General features: G+C 40.4%; 1 protein-coding gene across 1 annotated transcript in view; it reads left to right on the top strand.

The window, feature by feature from the left end:
• The first annotated feature begins 6,223 nt into the window (after positions 1-6,223).
• Positions 6,224-21,641, top strand: part of UGDH (UDP-glucose 6-dehydrogenase) — a 31,331-nt gene continuing 15,913 nt past the window's right edge. The window contains exons 1-3 of the mRNA XM_078446191.2: positions 6,224-6,520; positions 14,841-15,009; positions 20,095-20,196. Coding sequence (XP_078302317.1) covers positions 14,848-15,009; positions 20,095-20,196 — 264 coding nt within the window. The 5' untranslated portion in view covers positions 6,224-6,520; positions 14,841-14,847. The remainder of the gene's footprint in view (positions 6,521-14,840; positions 15,010-20,094; positions 20,197-21,641) is intronic.

The raw sequence follows: 21,641 nt of genomic DNA, 5'->3' as shown, positions 1-21,641 counted from the left end.
CATCACTCCACCATCCCCCTTACCTGATTCAATCTTCTACCCTTCCATATGCTTCAAACATCCTAAACTGAGAGGCCATCATAGGCAAAAGCCCCATACCTTCACCCTTTTGTCTGAACACTCCCTTCACCACACTTGGCATCTACTTAAGGGCACTGACTCTCCCATTGCCCTCTCTAATGGGAGCTGTTGTCTTTTCCAGACCCTCTAACCAAAGTATGTCGAGGTAGAGTGAGGTTCTTCCCAGTTTCCCATTTTGGCTGCCCGCCTATCCTTCTCTCCTCACCAAAACTCTTCAACTCTTTAAAAGCTCATACTGGCAGAGCATTCCATATGATACCCTATTTTCCAAAGTCATAGATCCCTAGATCTATGATTTTAGCACTGGACTTTCTACCTGCCTTTTCAGCACTTTTCCTATCATCGTTCTCAGTGGTGTCAATATCCAAGTAGACAATCCTTCCAATACTCAGTCCTTTGACCTCTCCTCCTCCAGCCATCTTGTTTTCCACACAACTGCAGCCAACCACTCCCATTGGTTTATCTTAGAGCAGTAATTTTTTGGTATTTGTTAAATTTTTTTTAATTAAAAAAAAATTTTTTTTTGAGAGAGTATGAGCAGGGGAGTGGGGCAGAGGGATAAAGAGAATCTTAAGCAGGCTCCATGCTCATAGCACAGAGCCCTGACACAGGGCTTGAGCCCACGACCCTGGGATCATGACCTGAGCCAAAATCAAGAGGTGGACACTCAACCGACTGAGCTACCCAGGCTCCCCTAGACCTAGTAATTTCAAACTTTATTGCTTGTATATTCCTAAAAGAATTTTGAAAAACTATGTATTGTCTTGCACATTTTTTTCTTTTAGAAGTGCAATGCAAAAAAAAAAAAAAGTGTGATGCAAAGCAATCTTAATGTTTTCCCTTAACAAAGGTTCATATATGTCTCTCTCATTTCAATCCACTTGCTCAACTAACCATATTGTTGGTGTCATTTAATTCTTTTCTCTATTTGGCTAAAATAGGGAATCTAAGCCTTGACTTGTGCCTTTTCACCTGAACTTACTTGGCTCTGTCAGTGACCAAACCAAGTGGAATCTCTACTCCACATTCAAAATTGCCTCCATTTGTCTTACTCAATTTTTGGGTAAAGACTCTAGTGACAGCAAGATCACAATGCATAAACTACAAGAGGTTTTGCAAGACTTGTACATAAAACTGGATAGTTCCAAAGCATTAAAACAACTACAGTCCTAGGTGCTGTCCAGAGTGCCAGCATCTGTGTGATTAAACAGCTTGGAAATTTTGGAGAATGGCTCTGACTTCAGTCAATGCCTCACACATTTTAAGTTGACACTTAATATGTTCCTAGGTGTGAGTTCTATTTTGTTAATAAAAAGTATTAAGCATCATACAAAATGAAGACTATAAGTGGAAAACTATCTTAAGATTTGATGTAACTATGGGAATGCAAGCTGGTGCAGCCACTCTGGAAAACAGTATGGAGGTTCCTCAAAAAAAAAAAAAAAAAACAACAACAACTAAAAATAGAACTACCCGACGACCCAGCAATTGCACCAATAGGTATTTATCCAAGGGATACAAGTGTGCTGTTTTGAAAGGACACATGCACCCCCATGTTTATAGCAGCACTATCAACAATAGCCAAAGTATGGAAAGAGCCCAAATGTCCATCGATGGATGAATGGATAAAGAAGATGTGGTATACATATATACAATGGAGTATTACTCGGCAATCAAAAAGAATGAAATCTTGCCATTTACAACTATGTGGATGGAACTAGAGGGAATTATGCTAAATGAAATTAGTCAGAGAAAGACAAAAATCATATGACTTCACTCATATGAGGACTTTAAGAGACAAAACAGATGAACATAAGGGAAGGGAAACAAAAATAATATAAAAACAGGGAGGGAGACAAAACAGAAGAGTCTCATAAATATGGAGAACAAACAGAGGGTTACTGGAGGGGGTGAGGGAGGGGGGATGGGCCAAATGGGTAAGGGGCACTAAGGAATCTACTCCTGAAATCATTGTTGCACTATTTGCTAAGTAATTTGGAAATGAATTTTTTGTTTTTTTATTTTTTTAAATGTTTATTTTATTTTTTGAGACAGAGAGAGACACAGCATGAGCAGGGAAGGGGCAGAGAGAGAGGGAGACACAGAATGTGAAGCAGGCTCCAGGCTCTGAGCTGTCAGCACAGAGCCTGACGCGGGGCTCGAACTCACGGACTGTGAGATTGTGACCTGAGCCGAAGTTGGACGCTTAACCGACTGAGCCACCCAGGCGCCCCTGGATGTAAATTTTTTTAAAAATTAGATTAAAAAAAAGATTTGATGTAACTAAGTTAAATAAATATTTATTTAACTGAATAAATACTGTAAAGTTTCTCCATTTTTATTTTATTCAATACCTCTTAAAAAATTTTAGTAGTCCTGGGGTGCCTGGGTGGCTTAGTTGGTTAAGCGTCTGACTTTGGCTCAGGTCATGATCTTGTGGTTTTTGAGTTCGAGCCCCACGTCAGGCTCTGTGTTGACAGCTCAGAGCCTGGAGCCTGCTTCAGATTCTGTGTCTATCTCTCGGCCCCTCCCCTGCTCATGCTCTGTGTCTGTCTGTCTGTCAATAATAAATAAACGTTAAAAAAAATTTTTTTTTTAATTTTAGTAGTCCTGCAAAATAGTCCAGTTGCTTTCAAAAGAATCAAGGTCACTAATTTATATGGTATCTTCTGTTTGGAATTCAGAATACCCTAACATAGGCCAACATGTCCTGTTTCTAACTCTGGACTTCAGCCTCAGCAAAAATAAGTATAAAATGAAGAAAGACAGATTTGAGGTGTCTTGATTAATCACTCTAGGGGACTGCCCCAAAACAAGAATCCAGTTTATTCCTTTGGCACTCAGGAGAATTTCACCCCAGGGTAACGGATCCCAAAAGGTTTCACTTGGGTAAAAGGTAAGCCTTTCTTTTGTAAAATGGACTATTATTCTTAGGCATATTCATTTTGGGAAAGGGTACTTGTGGAAGCTGAAGAGCTGGAAATTGATTCCCTCAAATGTATCTGTGTAAGGCAAAACTAAAATATATTGCCAGACACCAGGATAGTGTCACCTTTGGTGTGGGGGAATGGGGTGGGGTGGAGAATATTACCAAAGTCTTGTTGCTGTTATTCCCTGATCATCTCTTGAGTATCTTTATTTCTCTGAATCTCCATGGCTACTACCCTGGACATACTATTTCTAAATCTTTTTTTTTTTTTAATTAAAAAAAAATGCTTATTTATTTTTGAGAGAGAGAGAGAGAGAGAGAGAGCACGAGTTGGGGAGGGGCACAGAGAGGGAAACACAGAATCCAAAGCAGGCTCCAGGCTGTAAACTGTCAGCACAGATCCTGACGTGGGGTTGGAACTCACGAACTGTGAGATCATGACCTGAGCTGAAGTTGGATGTTTAGCTGACTGAGCCACCCAGGCTGCCCCAGCTAGTATTGATATTCTGATTTAATTTCTGAGATTGTACTGTTTAAAAGATTATGATTATTATCAAAATACTAACAAAGAATGTAAAGTGAATACTAGGTAGAAAAATGATTAATTCAAAACAAAGGGAAGAAATAATATAAAAGTAGTTTTTATCACAAAACTAACTGCAGTGGGAACTTTATTTTTATTTATTTTTTAAATATTTCTTTATTTTGAGAAAGAGAGAGAGAGAAGGAGCATGCAAGTGGGGGAGGGGCAGAGAGAGAGGGAGAGAGAGAATCCCAAGCAGGGTCTACACTCAGCTCAGAGCCCTAGGTGGGCTGGATTTCAGCAACTGTTGAGGTCATGACCTGAGCAGAAATCAAGTCAGATACTGACTGAGCCACCCAGATGCCCCTCTAAAAGGAAATTTAAATCTATTTATATGCCAAGTTCAAAAAGATAACTCTATTATAGTACAGTATTTGTCACATATATTGCAATTACTTATTCACTTATCTCTTCTACTAGCCTGTGAGCTTTGGAAAAAGGAATTGGGTCTTAATCCATTTTGCATCTTTGGTCTCCAGGATAATGTCTAACACACAATAGGCACTAGATATTTGTTGGATAAATGAATCCATACAATATAGAATATTGCATAGAATATACAACACCTACATATCTTATCATACTTTCTACAATCTATAGCAAACTGTTTAAGCAGTATCCATGAGCTTTCTTTTTTTTTTCAATTTTTTAACGCTGATTTTTTTATTATGTGTCTTTATTTTTGAGAGGCAGAGATAGAGCACAAACGGGGGAGGGGCAGAGAGAGAGGGAGACCCAGAATGGAAGCAGGCCCCAAGCTCCGAGCTGTCAGCACAGAGCCTAACGCAGGGCTGGAACGTACAAACTACAAGGTCATGACCTGAGCCGAGGTCGGACACTCAACCCACTGAGCCACCCAGGCGCCCCTAACATTTATTCATTTTTGAGAGACAGAGAGACAGTGCAAGCAGGTCAGAGGCAGAGAGAGAGGGAGACACAGAATCTGAAGCAGGCTCCAGGCTCTGAGTTGTCAATACAGAGCCCAACCTGGGGCTCAACCCACGAACCGTGAGATGAAGTCAGATACTTAACCGACTGAGCCACCTAGACTCAGCCCCTTCATAAGCTTTCTTAAGATCGTCATGATCCTGCCAAGAAAACCATCATCCCAGGGTTCCTAGCTGGCTCAGTTGGAGGAGCATGTGACTCTTGCTGTCCTGTCAGGAGTTGGAACGCCATGTTGAGTATGGAGATTAGAAATAAAACTTAAAAGGGGCACCTGGGTGTCTCAGTTAACTGTGGGACTTCAGCTCAGGTCATGATCTCTGGGTTCAGGAGTCTGAGCCCAGCATGGAGCTCTGTGCTGACAGCTCAGAGCCTGGAACCTGCTTGGAATCTGTGTCTCCCTCTCTCTCAGCCCCTCCCCCGCTCACACTCTGTGTTTCTCTCTCTCAAAAATAAATCAACATTAAAAAAAAAGGAATAAAACTTTTTTTTTTTTTTTTAATTTATTTTATTTTTGAGACAGAGAGAGACAGAGCATGAACGGGGGAGGGTCAGAGAGAGAGGGAGACACAGAATCCGAAACAGGCTCCAGGCTCCGAGCTGTCAGCACAGAGCCCGACGCGGGGCTCGAACTCACGGACCGCGAGATCATGACCTGAGCCGAAGTCGGAGGCTTAACCGACTGAGCCACCCAGGCGCCCCGGGAATAAAACTTTTAAAAAACTTAAAACCCTCATCATCTTTCAGGTATTTTAATGTACCTTTATAAACTAAACACATTCCTTATGACGTTGTATTTAATAATCGCCTTTGACTTCGAGTACAAAAATTATGTCACCTTATGTAATTCTTAGTGAGGAACACACAAGAAAAGTCATAACTTTTTTTCTTCTTAGATTTGAGGTTTAAGATGATTCTGTAAGGGAGAAAGAGAACAGAACTAACCTCATTAAAAACGGGAAGTCTCCACACATTAATTTTAGTCTTCCTGATAGCACGCAACTTGCATGTTGCAAATTATCTGCTACGTATCATGCACAGACATCCCAAATTCCGAATTCGGCAGGAGTATCTCTGGAAAATATGGCTGCGAGGGCGTGGGTGTTATGCTTTTCCTCCCAGGGATCAGGCGGAGGCACTAACTGGTCCAGTCATGACAGGACTCAGCATCCTAGCCCAAGAGATCTGACTAAACCTTGGGCCTCTGGCCCGGAGTACGTGGGAGGGGAGTAAGCCCCGGCTCAGTGGGACCCGCAAAATCTCGGGGGCCGAAAGACTAGACCACCCGTTCGGGCTGCTGCTGAGACCGGAAAGGGGCTGGGACCTTCCGGTCCCCCCGGGCCGCAGCCGGCTGGCTCAGTACCCCCGCAACCCTAGATTATGTCTGACGTGGCGCCCACGCGGCGCCACCTCAGCGCCGGCGGTCAGCGGGGACGAGGACACACAAAGCGAAGCCGGCCTGGCACACTAGCGCCCGGCCCGGCGGTACCTGGAGCCGCAGCCCACGGGCCTCAGCGGCCTTGACGCGCACGCAGCTCCGCCCAGTGCCGCTCGCGGTAGGGGCGGGACAGCTGAGCTGGCCCAAGCGGATTCGCCCAGGTTCGGCTGGGGGCGGAGCCTCCCCTCCTAGCTACGACTAGCCCCTCCCCGTCTCCCCGCCCCTGGGGCCCGCAGGAAATAGGGGCGGGCCCCGGGGCCTAGTGTGGCGGGAGGAGGAGCAGGGATGCGGTGGAGTGCAGAGTCCGGGAGGGCCTGACTGCGGGGGAATGAAGCCTCCGCCTTCTCGGGCAGAAGCTTTTAAATACGGGTTCGGCCCGGGACTCTGGGTGCAGTGCTTGGCAGCCTGAGGGAGGGGCGTGCGGTGAGGGGAGGTCAGGCGGAGCAGAGCGAGAGTGAAGAAGCTGCGGCAGCGCGGCGGGTAGCGAGGAGCTGTCCGAGCCGTCGGGATAGGAGGGGCCGCTGCGCTTGGTGTCTGGAAGTGGGTAAGCGCCTTGCCCGGGCTCGCCCCGCCGCCCCGTCGGGAAAGTCCCGGGTCCCGGCGGGATGTGCAGGGAGCGGGGCGGGGGAGTGCGCGCTGCTCTTGGTCGCGCTGTGCGCTCGGTCCAGGGCTCCCCAGTCTCAACGACCCTGGTCTCCTTTGGGCTCAGGGTGGGAATCGCCTTTTGGTCCTCTGCCCTGAGGATGGAATAGCTTGAGCTTTTTATTCTACACTCGCGAGTCTTCCAGCCGCTTTTCTTTCTGCTTTTCCTCACTTTCTGGCTTGAAACAAATGAGATTTCCCCAGAAAGCCAAACGTCCACCTAAGGAAGTCGTCCTCTGGTTAGGGACCCCATTTTGATCTCAGAGTCATAGTCTTTTGTTTGTGTTTAGTCTGTTCACCTGGGGAGCTGCTTGCTTTCCTTCTGTCACTAGCCTTAAGAAACTACAACGAAAACGAAGCTAGAAAGCCCTTTTGAGGGCGAAATCCTATCTATCCCACGATAGACATTCTATCGTGACATCTGCATGGGCTGTCCTGGAATCCATTGTTGGCAGCCACACCGTATAGTTGCTTTATTTCATGTGGGGGAAGGCCTCCTTGGGTGCTTCAGGAGATAATGTTTTTGTGAGACCTTGAAAAATCATACTTATATATAGGAAGATAGCTGACTAGGCTTGAATATTCTGGTATATAGAAAGGAGGGATTCACCGCTAGGGAGCTTTTCACGGATATACAGAGGAGTAGCTGTCCATTGACTGCCCTCAAAGACACAGTGAGTCTTTGAGTTTCTTCAAACCCCCTAAGAAATGGAGAACAGTAGTCTGGTCTGTTTCTTCAGGGAGGTTCTGGAAATGAAAGAGCTTACTGTCTGTTCTGAGATGTGCTTGTTAGTACCCAGCATCTAGTTTAAGGTAAGTGGTAGACAATCCTGATTGAAAGGATCTCATTTCTTCTCCCATTGCTGTACTCCTTTCTGGGACATAAAATCTGTGACTAATGAGCATACTTCATCTTCCCTCTTATTACTTTCATAGCTTTATATGATGCCCTTTAAATACAATGTTAACATTGCCTTTCTCACTGAAGAAATATTTTTCTTGGGTCAGGCATCTGTTAGTACTTAATTTTTGGAAATGACTAAGGTTGATGTGTGTGTGTGTGTGTGTGTGTGTGTGTGTGTGTGTGTGTGTGTGTGTGAAGTTGATGTATCCAACTATAACGTCCATTGCCTTAGCTACTGGATAATTATGCAGGGTATACTGAAGCGATTATATTCAGCTTAGATTGTAATAGGACCTTCGATATTTGTTAGCCACATCTTCTAGGTTGAAGTATTGATCTGAATTTATAAAATTTTAGGTGAAGAGTAGTTTTGGAACAGCCTAGTTTATTGAGATTTTCCCAAAATACAGAGGTAAAAGCTCATTTCAAATTGATACATTCAGTAAGCAAACATTCCCATTTCCCTGACAGCACAATAGAAGGTCAGAAAGTACACAAAAGTAGAAATGGAATATGGAATCAGAAGACATCTGTGTCAGCCACAGTATATCACTAACACTGTATCAAGCTCCATAATAAAGTTTATTGAAGATTTTATTAAAACTTTCAAGTGACCATTAATGGAGACTTGCACAGATTCTACATCTAGCTTCTTTAGTAATTTCCCCATTGTCATCTACAAGCCATGCTTCATATGAAATAGCAATGCAGGGTTACCCAAAACACATGTAGTTCTATAATATAGGCCCATCAATAGTTTACCCCAGCTGCTGTATGTAAGGCATGGTGAATACAGCCTGGCAATCAAGGTGGATAAGAAGTAACTCTGGAAAGGCATGAAATTCTACATAAAAAAGAGGATGATAGAATTTTGGACAATTTCAGCAAAGATACAATGATTAACCATCTGAGCTAAAGCTATTCAGCTAACAGTCTTCATCTCAGACAGGCTCTCATGGAGAGCTACTCATTCATTCAGTTAGTATTTATTGAGAGCCTACTGTTCTAAGTGCTGAGGTAACAGCAGCAGATAGGAACTGTTAGCCTAGGAGCGTGTTATTAAACTGTGAGCTCCTTGAACCCAAGAGTTGCATCATGTAGACATTCAATCTAGGTTTATATAATAATGTTAACAGAGCCTGTTCTGGTTGAGATTGAGGGCATAGGATGCCCTAATAACCTGTTGGCTATGGGATTAAATGGTAACCCCAAAACATCCTCTGGTCCAAAAATATTTTGAAATTCTTTTTGTGTATTCTAGATATACCGGTTGTGATTAGAGAGGCTGGCTAGCTGTTCAGTAAGGGAGTTACAGTGTGATAGTTCTTTAGGTTCATCACAGTTCAGAACTTGATCTTCTGCCTTGCATATCTGGAAGGTAGATTTATTTTTTCCTCCATGGACCCAGAGTTAATGAGGCTTTAGATGTTAACTTACAATGATTAAACTCATAAAAGACTAATGGATACACTAGAATGAAACTTTGGTATTAGAGTGGGGAAATTTTATTACAGTGCCTGGAATTCTTATGTCTCAAATCTGGGTCATCCCTTGCTAGTGTTATCCTGGGAATCTGAATTCATAAGGGAGAGTGGAATCAGAGCCAAGAATCTAAGGAGAACATTCCATCCAGGCATTGGGAAAGCCTATTCTTGCCCCACCTCTGTGCAACCAGAACACTTCTGACTTCCAGATTCTGTGTCATTCTTCTCTAGACAGTGTTGAAATAAACACCACGTCATTCTTGTTCTTAACTCCCTCTTTCCAGGCTACAGGCTGATCCTCCTTTTTATTTTCCTTCAGTGGAATTTATTAGATTTTAGCTGCACTAATGCCATTGATTGTCATGGCTACTTTCAACTATGTTACTTTAACTTGTTAAATTATAGTCTCCTTAATGTCATGGACATGCTTCCCTGAAAGGGGCACTCGAGACCCACTTTCATTTCTACCCTATGAGACAGTTATTACCTCTGGGGACCTGGCTGTCTTAGTTGGTAGAGCACGCAACTCTTGATCTCAGGGTTGTAAATTCAAGCCCACGTTGAATGTAGAGATTACTTAAAGATAAAAAAAATTACGGAGCCTGGATGGCTCAGTCAGTTAAGCATCTGACTTTGGCTCAGGTTGTGATCTCACGGTTCATGAGTTCGAGCCATGCATCTGGCTCTTTGCTGTCAGCACAGAGCCCACTTGGGATCCTCTGTCTCCCTCCCTATCTGCCCCTGCCCTGCTCAGTGCATGCTTCTCTCTCTAAAATAAATAATAAAAAATAAATAAAATTAAAGAGACAGTTATTACGTCTTACCACTTCTTAATAACCATATTTTTATCCAGCTAGGCAGATCTCACTTCTCTGGACTCCTTTCTGTATATGAGTCCTTATTTATTCCTTTTTTTTTTTTCATCTGGAATGCCCTCCCCCACTTCCCATTTCTTTCTATATCCTACTTACTCTTTTTTTTTTTTTTAAGTTTTTATTTATTTATGTTGAGAGAGAGAGAGAGAGGAAGCAGGGGAGGGACAGAGAGAGGGAGAGAGAATCCCAAGCAGGCTCTACACTATCAGCACAGAGCCTGATGTGGGGCTGGAACTCATGAACCATGAGATCATGAAATCAAGATCATGAGATCATGAAATCAAGAGCCAGACGCCCAACTGACTGAGCTACCCAGGTACCCCTCTCTTTTTTTTTGTTTTTTAATGTTTTTTAAATGTTTATCCATTTTTGAGAGAGAGAGAGAGAGAGAGAGGACACGCACACACACACACACACACACACCCTCCCCCCCCACACAGACATGAGTGTGAGTAGGCGTAGAGAGAGAGGGAGACAGAAACCCAAGCCAACTAACTCCATTGTCAGCACAGAGCCCAGATCAGGGCTTGAACTCACAAACTGTGAGATCATGACCTGAGCCAAAATAAAGAGTCAGATACTTAATGACTGAGCCATCCTGGTGCCCACTATATCCTACTTACTCTTTAGGCCAAGCTTAGATTCTGCATTTCCCTGATGTAGATACCTTCTTATTTTGATTCTCCCCCGCGCGCCCCCCCTGCTTTGGACTTTAGCATTCATTTTGTCATTTAATTGATTATACTGCCTTGTACGTTACTTGGGTGCTATTAACTCCTTTTCATCTTTTAAGTCAGCTTAAGAGTCACCTTCTCACATTAAAAAATTAATAAAACAAAATTAAAAAAGGGCAGTTGGGTGGCTCAGTTGGTTGAGCATCTGACTTCAGCTGAGGTCATGATCTCACCGTTCCTGGGTTTGAGGCCTATATAGGGGTCGGCACAAAGCCCACTTCAGATCCTCTGTCCCCACCCCACCCCTCCTCCAATTGCACATGCTGTCTCTCAAAAACAAATAAACCTTGGGGCGCCTGGGTGGCTCAGTCGGTTAAGCGTCCGACTTCAGCTCAGGTCACGATCTCGCGGTCCGCGAGTTCGAGTCCCGCGTCGGGTTCTGGGCTGATGGCTCGAAGCCTGGAGCCTGCTTCAGATTCTGTGTCTCCCTCTCTCTCTGCCCCTCCCCCGTTCATGCTCTGTCTCTCTCTGTCTCAAAAATAAATAAACGTTAAAAAAAAATTAAAAAAAACAAAAAACAAATAAACCTTAAAAAAAAAGTCATCTTCTAAAGTCCTTCTTTAACTTACCCTATCTAAAGTAGTTCTTTCCCCATAGATAGTGTCTCTGTCTCTCGCCTACCAGTTTATTGCCTTTATATGGAATTATCACAACTGCCATTATTTTGTTTTATAGAATATAACTATGTAAAGAGTAGGAACTGTACCTGTCCTGTTCACTAGTGTATCCACAGTACATAGAACAATAGTGGCTGTAACATAGAAAGGTGTTTAATAAATGTTTTTCAATTGAATTTTTCCCTAAATAAATTGTTAAATTCTTGAATGTCAGGACCTGTGTCTGTGGCCAGATTCTCTGCTGTGCCCACACGGTAGACCCTTATATTGGGAATATGAATTTTTCATGAAGGAGAACAAGGGACTAGGCCTGAAGCAAGTTGAAGCAATATTTCTGAAACTGGATGCCAAGCCGTTTCTACTGTAGGGATACAGACAGTGGCAGTGAATGCCAGAGACACATCTTTGGTAAACCTGTTCCAGGCTCGGCTGTCCCACAGGTGAGAGCTTTTCAGAACATTCCCCTAACCTTTAGCCACTTGGCAGTCCCAGTGCAGTCTTTTCCTCCTAGCAATTTCTCTGTCTCCTGTGTACAGGGCACTTGAGGCCTGGAGAGTAGTAAAAGGCAGAACTGAAGAGTAGAAGAAGGGTGAAGAAATGAAAGATGAATGGTTGCCAGAAGTAAATCTTGTCAGGCTTAGTATTTTTCTTGGGGTGAGTTTTGGAACCATGAAAGTTTAATAGGAATATCATGTTTGTGTGACTTCACAGGTGATAGTAGGGAACTCTTAACTCATTTATTTAGATTATTTTTTAAAAACCAGTATACATAGTATGGTAGCAGTTTATTTGTGAAAGAGGGAGAGAGTGAGTGAGGGAGGGAGGGGCAGAGAGAGAGGGAGAGAGGGAGAGAGAATCCCAAGCAGCCTCTGCACTGTCAGCACAGAGCCCAAATCAGGGCTCAAACTCACAAACTATGAGATCATGACCTGAGCCGAAATAAAGAGTCAGACACTTAATGACTGAGCCACCGAGGTACCACCCCCCTCTCATTTATTTAGGTTATAAAAGAGAAAATCTACCAGGGGCACCTGGCTAGCTCAGTTGGTAGAGTATGTGACTCTTGATCTCAGGGTCATGAGTTCAAGACCCACGTTGGGCATGGATCCTACTTAAAAAATAATGAATAAATATGGGGCACCTGGGTGGCTCAGTCGGTTGGGCATCCAACTTTGGCTTGTGTCATTATCTCACCATTCGTAGATTTGAGCCCTGCATCAGGCTCTGTGCTGATAGCTCAGAGCCTGGAGCCTACTTCAGATTCTGTGTCCCGAACCATGAGATCATGACCTGAGCCGAAGTCAGACTCTCAATTGACTGAGCCACCCAGGCGCCCCAAGAAGGGATTATTAGAATATATATTTGTATTCACTTGTACTGTATAAGAAATACTGGAAGGAGACACAAATAACTAATAAAAGGGTTGCTGGTAGAAGCAAAGTAGTGGATAGCAAAGTAGATAGGAATGAGGTAGACATGAGGCTTCTTACTATATACCTTGTTATATAGATTTAATTTGAACCATATGTATTTATTACCTATTCAAAGCAAAAAATAAATTTAAAAATGTTTTTTGTATGTGTATCACTAAGAATATTGCTTTCTTTTGTAGAATCAATAGATTCCAAGTTTTGCTCATATTTACTGTTTTACCAAATTTCTGTTCTTTTTAAAGTTTTTTAGGGCCACTTAAGTGGCTCAGTTGGTTAAGAGTCCGACTCTTGATTTTGGCTCAGTTCGTGATCTCATAGACTGAGCCCCACGTCCAGCTCCATGCTAGGTGTGCAGCCTGCTTAGGATTCTCTCTCTCTGACCCTCCTCTGCTCATGCCTTCGTGCACTCCCTCTCTCAAAATAAACATTTTTTAAAAAATAAAGTTTTTTAAAGGTCATTAGAGATAGACTCTGAGTTGATATCTTCTAAACATGGCCCCTGAAGATTGATTTATAAACGAGATTGTTTCTTTTTTTTATGTTAATATTTTGGCAATTTGCAAAGCTCAGCTTTAATTGTTTTGTGTTTTTGGTTTTTTTTTTATATATGAAATTTATGGTCAAATTGGTTTCTGTACAACACCCAGTGCTCATCCCAACAGGTGCCCTCCTCAATGACCATCACCCACTTTCCCCTCCCTCCCACCTCCCATCAACCCTCAGTTTATTCTCAGTTTTTAAGAGTCTCTTCTGGTTTGGCTCCCTCCCTCTCTCACCTTTTTTTTTTTCCTTCCCTTACCCTCCCCCAGGGTCTTCTGTTAAGTTTCTCAGGATCCACATAAGAGTGAAAACATATGGTATTTGTCTTTCTCTGTATGCCTTATTTCACTTAGCATAACACTCTCCAGTTCCATTCATGTTGCTACAAAAGGCCATATTTCATTTGTTCTCATTGCCAAGTAGTATTCCGTTGTATATATAAACCACAATTTCTTTATCCATTCATCAGTTGAGGGACATTTAGGCTTTTTCCATAATTTGGCTGTTGTTGAAAGTGCTGCTATAAACATTCAGGATACTTGTATTGGTTGTTCAGCTTATTCTCTTCCAATAAGGAAATGTACCCAGAAAACCAGCAATTAAAACATTGTTTGACTATAGATTTAGATTGAAGAGAGTTGGATCATCTTAATTATGTAGTTTGTGTATCTTTTTTCACGATAGGGTTGTACTTGCCCATCATTATAATGAGATCAGCCTTCCATAGTACCTTCTCTGATCCATGCAGGAGTATACTAACAAATTCTTAAGTTCTCTGATTACCATTTTCCTTCTCCTTGGAATCGGTGAATGGGTTAGATTAGATGATGCCAGAGGTCTTGGCAAGGACTAAAATTCTAAGAATCTGATCAGTTTGACAGTTCTTGTTCTCTTTATAATGAATTAACTGACATTCTTATATGTAAATCAGTACCTTTGTCATTTTGATTAGTGTGAATCAATTCACCTAAATGGCTTTTGAAAACCCATCAAAGTCTGTGTAACAGCTTTGGTAACTACAGAATTACTTTCCTTTAACCATCTCATAGTTTCTGATTAAAGTTGAAATGGAGTTTAAGATCATTGTCAAATACCTAAAAATAAACTGCTGAAGCCAAAATATATAGGGAATATGACCACAGAAACCAATTCTGGACTTTCAGACTAATCTTATTATCTGTCATGTTTCTTAATATCTGTCATGTTAGTCTAAACCTGCCATAAGGCTGACCTTTGTAAACCAGCATTTATTTAAGCGAGAATTGCATTGGTGTGTTTACCCTTGAATTTTCCCTCAGCAATCAAAGTTCCCCTGGTGTAGTAGAGGTCTAAGTAAGGTTTTGTTTTGCTTCTTGAATTTCTAATTATTAGATCATTATAACCTTTGTGGCACTTCAGTAATATCAGTTATATTTTTTTCCATGTTTGATGCTAATGCAGCCGAGAACGAACTAGGTCATCCAACTGGAAGGTTACGTATTATCACTGTTTTAATAATGCTTAATGAGTGTGAATGCAGGAAATATTTCCAGATATTTGTCACCTTGACAGTTTTTATAAAGTGTGATAAATGTGCAGTGTGATTTCTTTAAATTTTCTGTTTTCAATAGAATAGTCTTACCGCTTTCCTTCTAGTTCAATCATGTTTGAAATTAAGAAGATTTGTTGCATTGGTGCGGGCTATGTTGGAGGACCTACATGTAGTGTCATTGCTCATATGTGCCCTGAAATCAGGGTAACGGTTGTTGATGTCAATGAATCAAGAATCAATGCATGGAACTCTCCTACTCTCCCTATTTATGAGGTAAAACCATACTAAACAACTCTTTGTTCTTATGTTCTTTGTTTTCTTACTGTTTTTGTTAAATAAATTACTATTAATGTAGAAATCTATGACTACAGCTGATAAGAAACTAAGTGAGAAATCTAGGTCCACAGTGTTATGGACATTACAATTATAGTTATGTCAAGTATGCCCAGGGAAAATGGGAGGAAATATATTAGAATATTAATAATGGTTGTATTAGTGCAATGAGAATGTGGGTAATTTTTTTCTCTTGTCTTTTTTCTCATTTTGTCTGTTAATATGGTTACCATATTGTAAATAGTAAAATTTTAAAAGGGTATTCTATAAAATTAAAATGGTAGAACTGTGGATGTTTATAATATTAATTCATGTAAGTCTATTATATTTGGGTGTTATTGTACTTAGGTAAACCGTGGGTGGATAAATGATGTCTTTTATATCTAGTACCTAGTATCACAAATTTGTTTAATTGAAATTTCAAAACTTTTGTGAATTTAGATAGTGTATAGTTAGGAAAATATGCTTCTATTTTATTAAGCTATGTGGATCCCATTTTTTAAAATTTCACTGTAAAATGAGTTCATGAATATTATGCTTTTGAAACCCAGCAGAGAAGCATTTGAGAATTTGATGGTAGCATTTTCTTCCCAACATTAATATATTCTCCTTTTTTCCTTCAGGAAAACTTTGTTATTTGTAAGATTGTTATCAACCATAGTCTTTAAATGTATTAGTCCTTTGGAAGGGAAGTCTCAACCAGGTTTATAGGCATATGAAATATAGAAATCCATGAAAAAGCACCCACAGAATAGTAGCTACCCAACATCATGGATTTAATCCCATCGGAATCACACTTAGAACAAAAAAGCAAACCTCTGAATTGTGCCTTCTGTTTGTGCTTTACCCTTTCTTTTTCTACCGAATGAACTACCCATAATAGTTCTATAAGTACTTTAGTGCTGTAGCATTTCTTTCCCTGTTATGACATTACTACTATATTTGGCTTTGGAAAATTTTAAAAAACATTTTGGAAACATAAGAGTTTTAGAATTCTGATAACCATAAAAGGGCTGCAAATCATTTGAAACCCATATTTGTACCCAATCATTCAGTAATCAGTTCTGCCAGCAGCGTACTCTAGTTTTCAGAAACAAAGGGCACCCGTCAGAATGGCTAAAATTACTACTACTGACAATATTAAGAGTCAACAAGGATTTAGAGCAATTGGACGTTTATACATTGCTGGTCAGAATGTAGACTGGTATAGCCACTTTCAAAACTGCTTGGCAGTATTTACTAAAACTGCAAATATGCAGAGTCTGACCCAGCAAATCCACTTGTTGGTGTATATCCAATAGAAATGCGTACATATGTGTGGCCAAAAGACAGATATTAACAGTGCTATTCATAATAGCCCCAAATGGGAAGCAGCCTAAATGTTAATCAGTGTTGGAATGGATACACAAATTATAGCATAATCCTGCAATAAAATACTATACTGCACTGAAAATCAATGAAACTACTCCTACATGCAGGAATATGGTTTGAGGTACCTGGGTGGCCCAGTCAGTTAAGCATCCGACTCTTGGTTTTGGCTTGGGTCATTGTCTCCCGGTTTGTGAGATCGAGCCCTGCACTGGGCTCTGTGCTGCCAGTGCAGAGCCTGCTTGGGATTCTCTCTCCCATCTCTCTCTGACCCTGTCTCACTCACACGTGCTCTCTCCCTCTCTCTCAAAATAAATAAACTTTAAAAAATTTAAGAAAGGATATGGTTAACTTCTCCCAAAGTGTTGTGTTGCCAGACACAAAGTAGTACATACTGTATAATTTCATTTGCATAAAATTTAAATATAAGCAAATTAATCTCTGATTATAGAATTCAGCATGATTATAATTTGAGCAGTGGTAGTGACTAGAAGAGGGCACAGGCATACTGCAGGTTCTGATTTACAGTTAATGTTATAATTCTCATTATAAATAGTGGTTACACAAGTGTGTTCAGTTGTGAAAATTGAGCTATATACTTTTCTATACTAATATATATGCATTTTTATGTATTTTGTTTTACTTCAATACAAATTTTATTTAAAAACAAAAAAAAGGTATCCTGAATTAGAAAAAATATAAGCTATCTATAATGTATTGGAATTTGACATTTTTCTTGGAGAAAACAAAAAAATCAGTTGGCCAGGCATATTTCATGGCCAGATTCTTATTGTAGATGTTACTATTTATATTAATTGAAATCTGAAACTCTTCTTCCTAAGACTTCAGTGCTTGAAATTTAAAATAGGGGCACTTGACTGGCTCAGTTGGTAGAGCATCTGACTTCTCATCTTGAGGTCAGGAGTTCGAGCCCCATGTTGAGCATAAGCCTTCTTTAAAAAAAAAAAAAAAAAGTATGTTGTACATTGACACTGAATCCAGTTGGGATATATAGTTAGATTGAGAGAGTTAAGATCTAAAATTATTTCTTTTCCATATCATACTTGTTTTTTCTCAATAACCTTTTATAAACAAAGAAACAAGCATTTATTATTTTTGTGCTTTTATTTTGTAGATAAAGTTTTTCTTCTTTAAATCTCTTTAAAAAGAATATAAAGGATTTGAAAGTCTAGCTAGAGGTGCTCATTAGAAACTCATTAGAAGCAATGTCTGAGTTCTCAAAACCTTGAAATCTCATAATTGTATTGGCTTAAGTTTTATTTTTATGTCATTTTCTAAAAAATCCATTTATTTATTTTGAGAGAAAGAGAGCACACATGTGCGTGGGGGAGGGATAGACAGAGAGGGAGAGAGAGATTCCTAAGCAGGCTCCGTGCTGTCAGTGCAGAGCCCCACACCAGGCTCGATCTCACAAACTGTGAGATCATGACCTGAGCTGAAACCAAGAATCAAACGCTTAACCAACTGAGCTATCCAGGTGCCTTTTTTATGTCATTTTAATATGTCTATTCCAGAAAATTAGATGATACCATAAGCAGCTATTTTAGTTCTGTGCTATTTAGTGTAGCCTACAAAAGAAATGAAATCTTTTTCCAAAATCCACTGGTTTTGGAGGTTAAAAACATGACACTGCTACTTTAAAATTCTAGAAGGAATTGTCTCAGCAAGTAGAATGATTTTCCTCTTAGCAAGTGAATGACTTCAGGCTTTCTTAGACATCAGTTAAAAGATGCTCACTTAAGGAATTTATAAATCAGAAAATAAAGGTGATTACTGTAAGTTGTGTTTAAAAAAAAAGCAACAACAACTTGGGGAATGAATTGTGTGACCCAATTTTCCATTTTCAAAGATATATTAGGCCTTTGTTCTGTTTTTATTTCTTTATTTTATGTTGTAAAATTATGTATTCCTATACATTTTCTTGGCCATATTGGAGATGTAAAATGTTACGTGAAATGTCAAACAGGAAGAATTATAAAAGAAGAAAAAACAAATGGCGGGTTTAACTGGAATTCACAATGCTCTCTGAATTGCTTTATTGAGTAGCTTATATTTGTTGTTACTAGTTGTAACTTTATACTTACCTACCTTGGACAAGGCAAAAGAATACTTTTATGTCCAGAGCAGCCTTGAACACCTTTGTAATCACCTTGCTGTTGTAAATCTTTATCCTATAATGCATTTAAAAACCAATGACCAAATAAATACTTGTTTTCAAGGATAATTATAAAAATCTGTGGCATTGATTTTTCATTATAAATACTATGTTTTCAGGTCAGAAGTCTCTAATTGTGACTACTGTTTAACTCATGGTCACTGATAGAGAAATACTACAATATGTAATTATAGCATTTAATATGCCCCTTTGAGTACCCAGTCTCCTTGAGAGTTGTTCTGCCATCACTCCATCTACTCTGAGACTAACTAATTAGAGAAATATTTAGAAGGAAAAATGATAGGACTTGATTGTTGATCATAAAAGAAGGATGAAGGGGACACGTGGGTGGCTCAGTTGGTTAAGGTCTGACTCTTGATTTTGGCTCAGATCATGATCTCACGGTTTATGGGGTTGGCATGGAGCCTGCTTGGGATTCTCTCTCTCTCTCTCTCTCTCTCTCTCTCTCTCTGTCCCCCCCCCCCCCAGCCAAATAAATAAAAAGCCTTAAAAATACTTTCTTAAAGAAAGGTGAAGGAGAGGAAGGAATCAAGAATAATATCCAGGTTTCCAATTTGGATGACAGGTGCATGATTGTGCTACTAATTGAGTTCAAGAATGCAGGATGTTGCGGAGGATAGTGGGAGATAAAATGGCAAGTTCTGTTTTGTCCTACTTAGTTATAGAGGCTTTGGGAAATCCAAGTAGAGATGTTCAGGAGGCAGTTGGATATGTATCAGAAGTTTAGGCAAATGATTCAGGGCTGGAAGTGTAAAGTTAGGAATGTACAGGTAGTAGTTGAAATCAGAGTAATTGAACTCTCCCAAGAAGAGTCTGTAGAGAGAACAGAGCATTAGTCAAGAACAGAACCCAGGAAAACGGTAATGTTTGATGGTAGGTGGAGAAGAAAATGCCATAGAGAAGCAATGAAGAGTAGTTCATCGAAGGTGAACCAAAATCAGAAGAGTTTTAGTAGTGCAAGCCCCTATAAAGATGTACAGTTGACCCTGTGGGGGTGTGGGGCGTTGACCCTATTTTGTATACTGCATTCTTAAAGTAAACTACAGAAAAGAAAGTGTTATTAAGAAAATCATAAAAGGGGCACGTGGGTGGCTCATTCGGTTAAATGTCCGACTCTTGGGCTCAGCATGACCTGATCTCATGTCATGATCTCATGGTTCCTGTGTTCAGTCCCTGTGTTGGGCTCTGCGCTGACAAATGTGGAGCCTGCTTGGGATTCTCTGTCTTTCTCTCTGTGCCTCCCCTGCTCACTCTCTCTCTCTCTCTCAAAATAAATAAATATTTAAAAAAAATCATAAGAGGAAATACATTGACAATATGGTACTATATTCATTGAAAAAAAATTCACATATAAGCAGACCGGTGCAGTTCAAATATGTGTTGTAATGTAATTCTGTACACTTAGATTATCTCATATGACTGGTAAACTGTGTGTACAACTCCTTCTTTTTTCTTTTTAGCCAGGGCTAAAAGAAGTGGTAGAATCCTGCCGAGGAAAAAATCTATTTTTTTCTACCGATATTGATGATGCCATTAAAGAAGCTGATCTTGTATTTATTTCTGTAAGTATTTTCTTTTGCTGTGTGAGGTTTTTTAAAAATTTCTTTTTAATGTTTATTTATTTTTGAGAGAGAGAGAGAGAGACAGAGTGTGAGTGGGGAAGGGGCAGAGAGAGAGAGACACACAGAATCTGAAGCAGGCTCCAGGCTCTGAGCTGTCTGCACAGAGCCCAACACGGGCTCAAACCCCACAAGCCATGAGATCATAACCTGAGCCAGAGTGGGACACTGAACCGACTGAGCCACCCAGACGCCCCTTGCTATGTGAGTTTTAATGCATTATTGTCTACATAGAAGTTTTATTGTGTTTTAATAGTAATCCGTTGGTATTAATCCACATCATTGCTTAGTATAGAGTCCAGTTGAATTTAGGTTGTCATTTTGTCCAACACTTCACCATACCCCATAATCATCTGGTCAAATGCATCACTTCCAATCACTGAACAAATAATTGGAGAAAGTTCTAGTCTGGGATCTAGAGTTAGGAAGTGTTGGTAACGTATGAGCCCATGTGGTAATAGTGTATGTATGTCATCATTTCTTGTTTGAACCACTGCTTGGTAGAGGTGAGGTAAAGAGAACCAGGTAAAGTGTGTGTGCAAACTTATGGGACTCTCCTTTCTAGATGACTTATAATTGTTCCAGAAGTCATTTTATTATTATTTTTTATTTTAAAGAGAGAGAGAATGTGTGCATTTAAGTTTATATTTATTTATTTTGAGAACGAAAAAGAGCGCATGAGCGTGCGCTGGGGAGGGGCAGAGAGAGGAGAAAGAATCCCAGTCAGGCTCCATGCTAATCAGTGCAGAGTCCAATTAGTGCAGGGCTTGATTCACGAACAGTAAGATCTTGACCTGAGCCAAAATCAAGAGTTGGATGCTTAACCGACTGAGCCACCCAGGTCCCCCTAAGATTTTATTTTTAAGTAATCTCTATACCCAGTGTGGGGCTTGAACTTAACAACCCTGAGATCAGGGGTTGCATGCTCTACCAATTGAGCCAGCCATGCACCCTACCAGAAGTCATTTTTAATTAACTTTTTGGAACTTGGCTTGGGTTGGTTAGGTTACAGGCTAGTCCACAGGTATCTTAGCTCATGATACGACTAGCCTGTTGTACCTTTGTAATGAAAAAATAGAATCAATGCTTAGGAGTAAACTCCGGTAATGTAATATTTGAACCAAGTATTTTACTTCTTGCTGTCCTGGTAGCCATTTACTCAAATATTCTGTGGCTGATGGTATAGTAATCACCAATTTGTGGCTGAGCTAGGGTGTTACATGACTCAAGACCTTTAGGGCCTTAGAGAATAAAGGGAAAGCCAGTGTTGTAAGCTTTGACTGAGCTCCATGAACTAAGGGAAAGAAATATCATGGGGTCCATAGAGGGTAGATGTTGTCGAATTGATTATGCATATTGTTAATGATTATAAGTTGTTGAATTAAGAG

Source organism: Panthera onca, chromosome B1, assembly GCF_046562875.1.
Source record: "Panthera onca isolate mPanOnc1 chromosome B1, mPanOnc1 haplotype 2, whole genome shotgun sequence".
NCBI classification, from domain to species: domain Eukaryota; kingdom Metazoa; phylum Chordata; class Mammalia; order Carnivora; family Felidae; genus Panthera; species Panthera onca.
The sequence above is the reverse complement of the archived record's forward strand: the minus strand, read 5'-3'. Positions and strand labels throughout refer to the sequence as shown.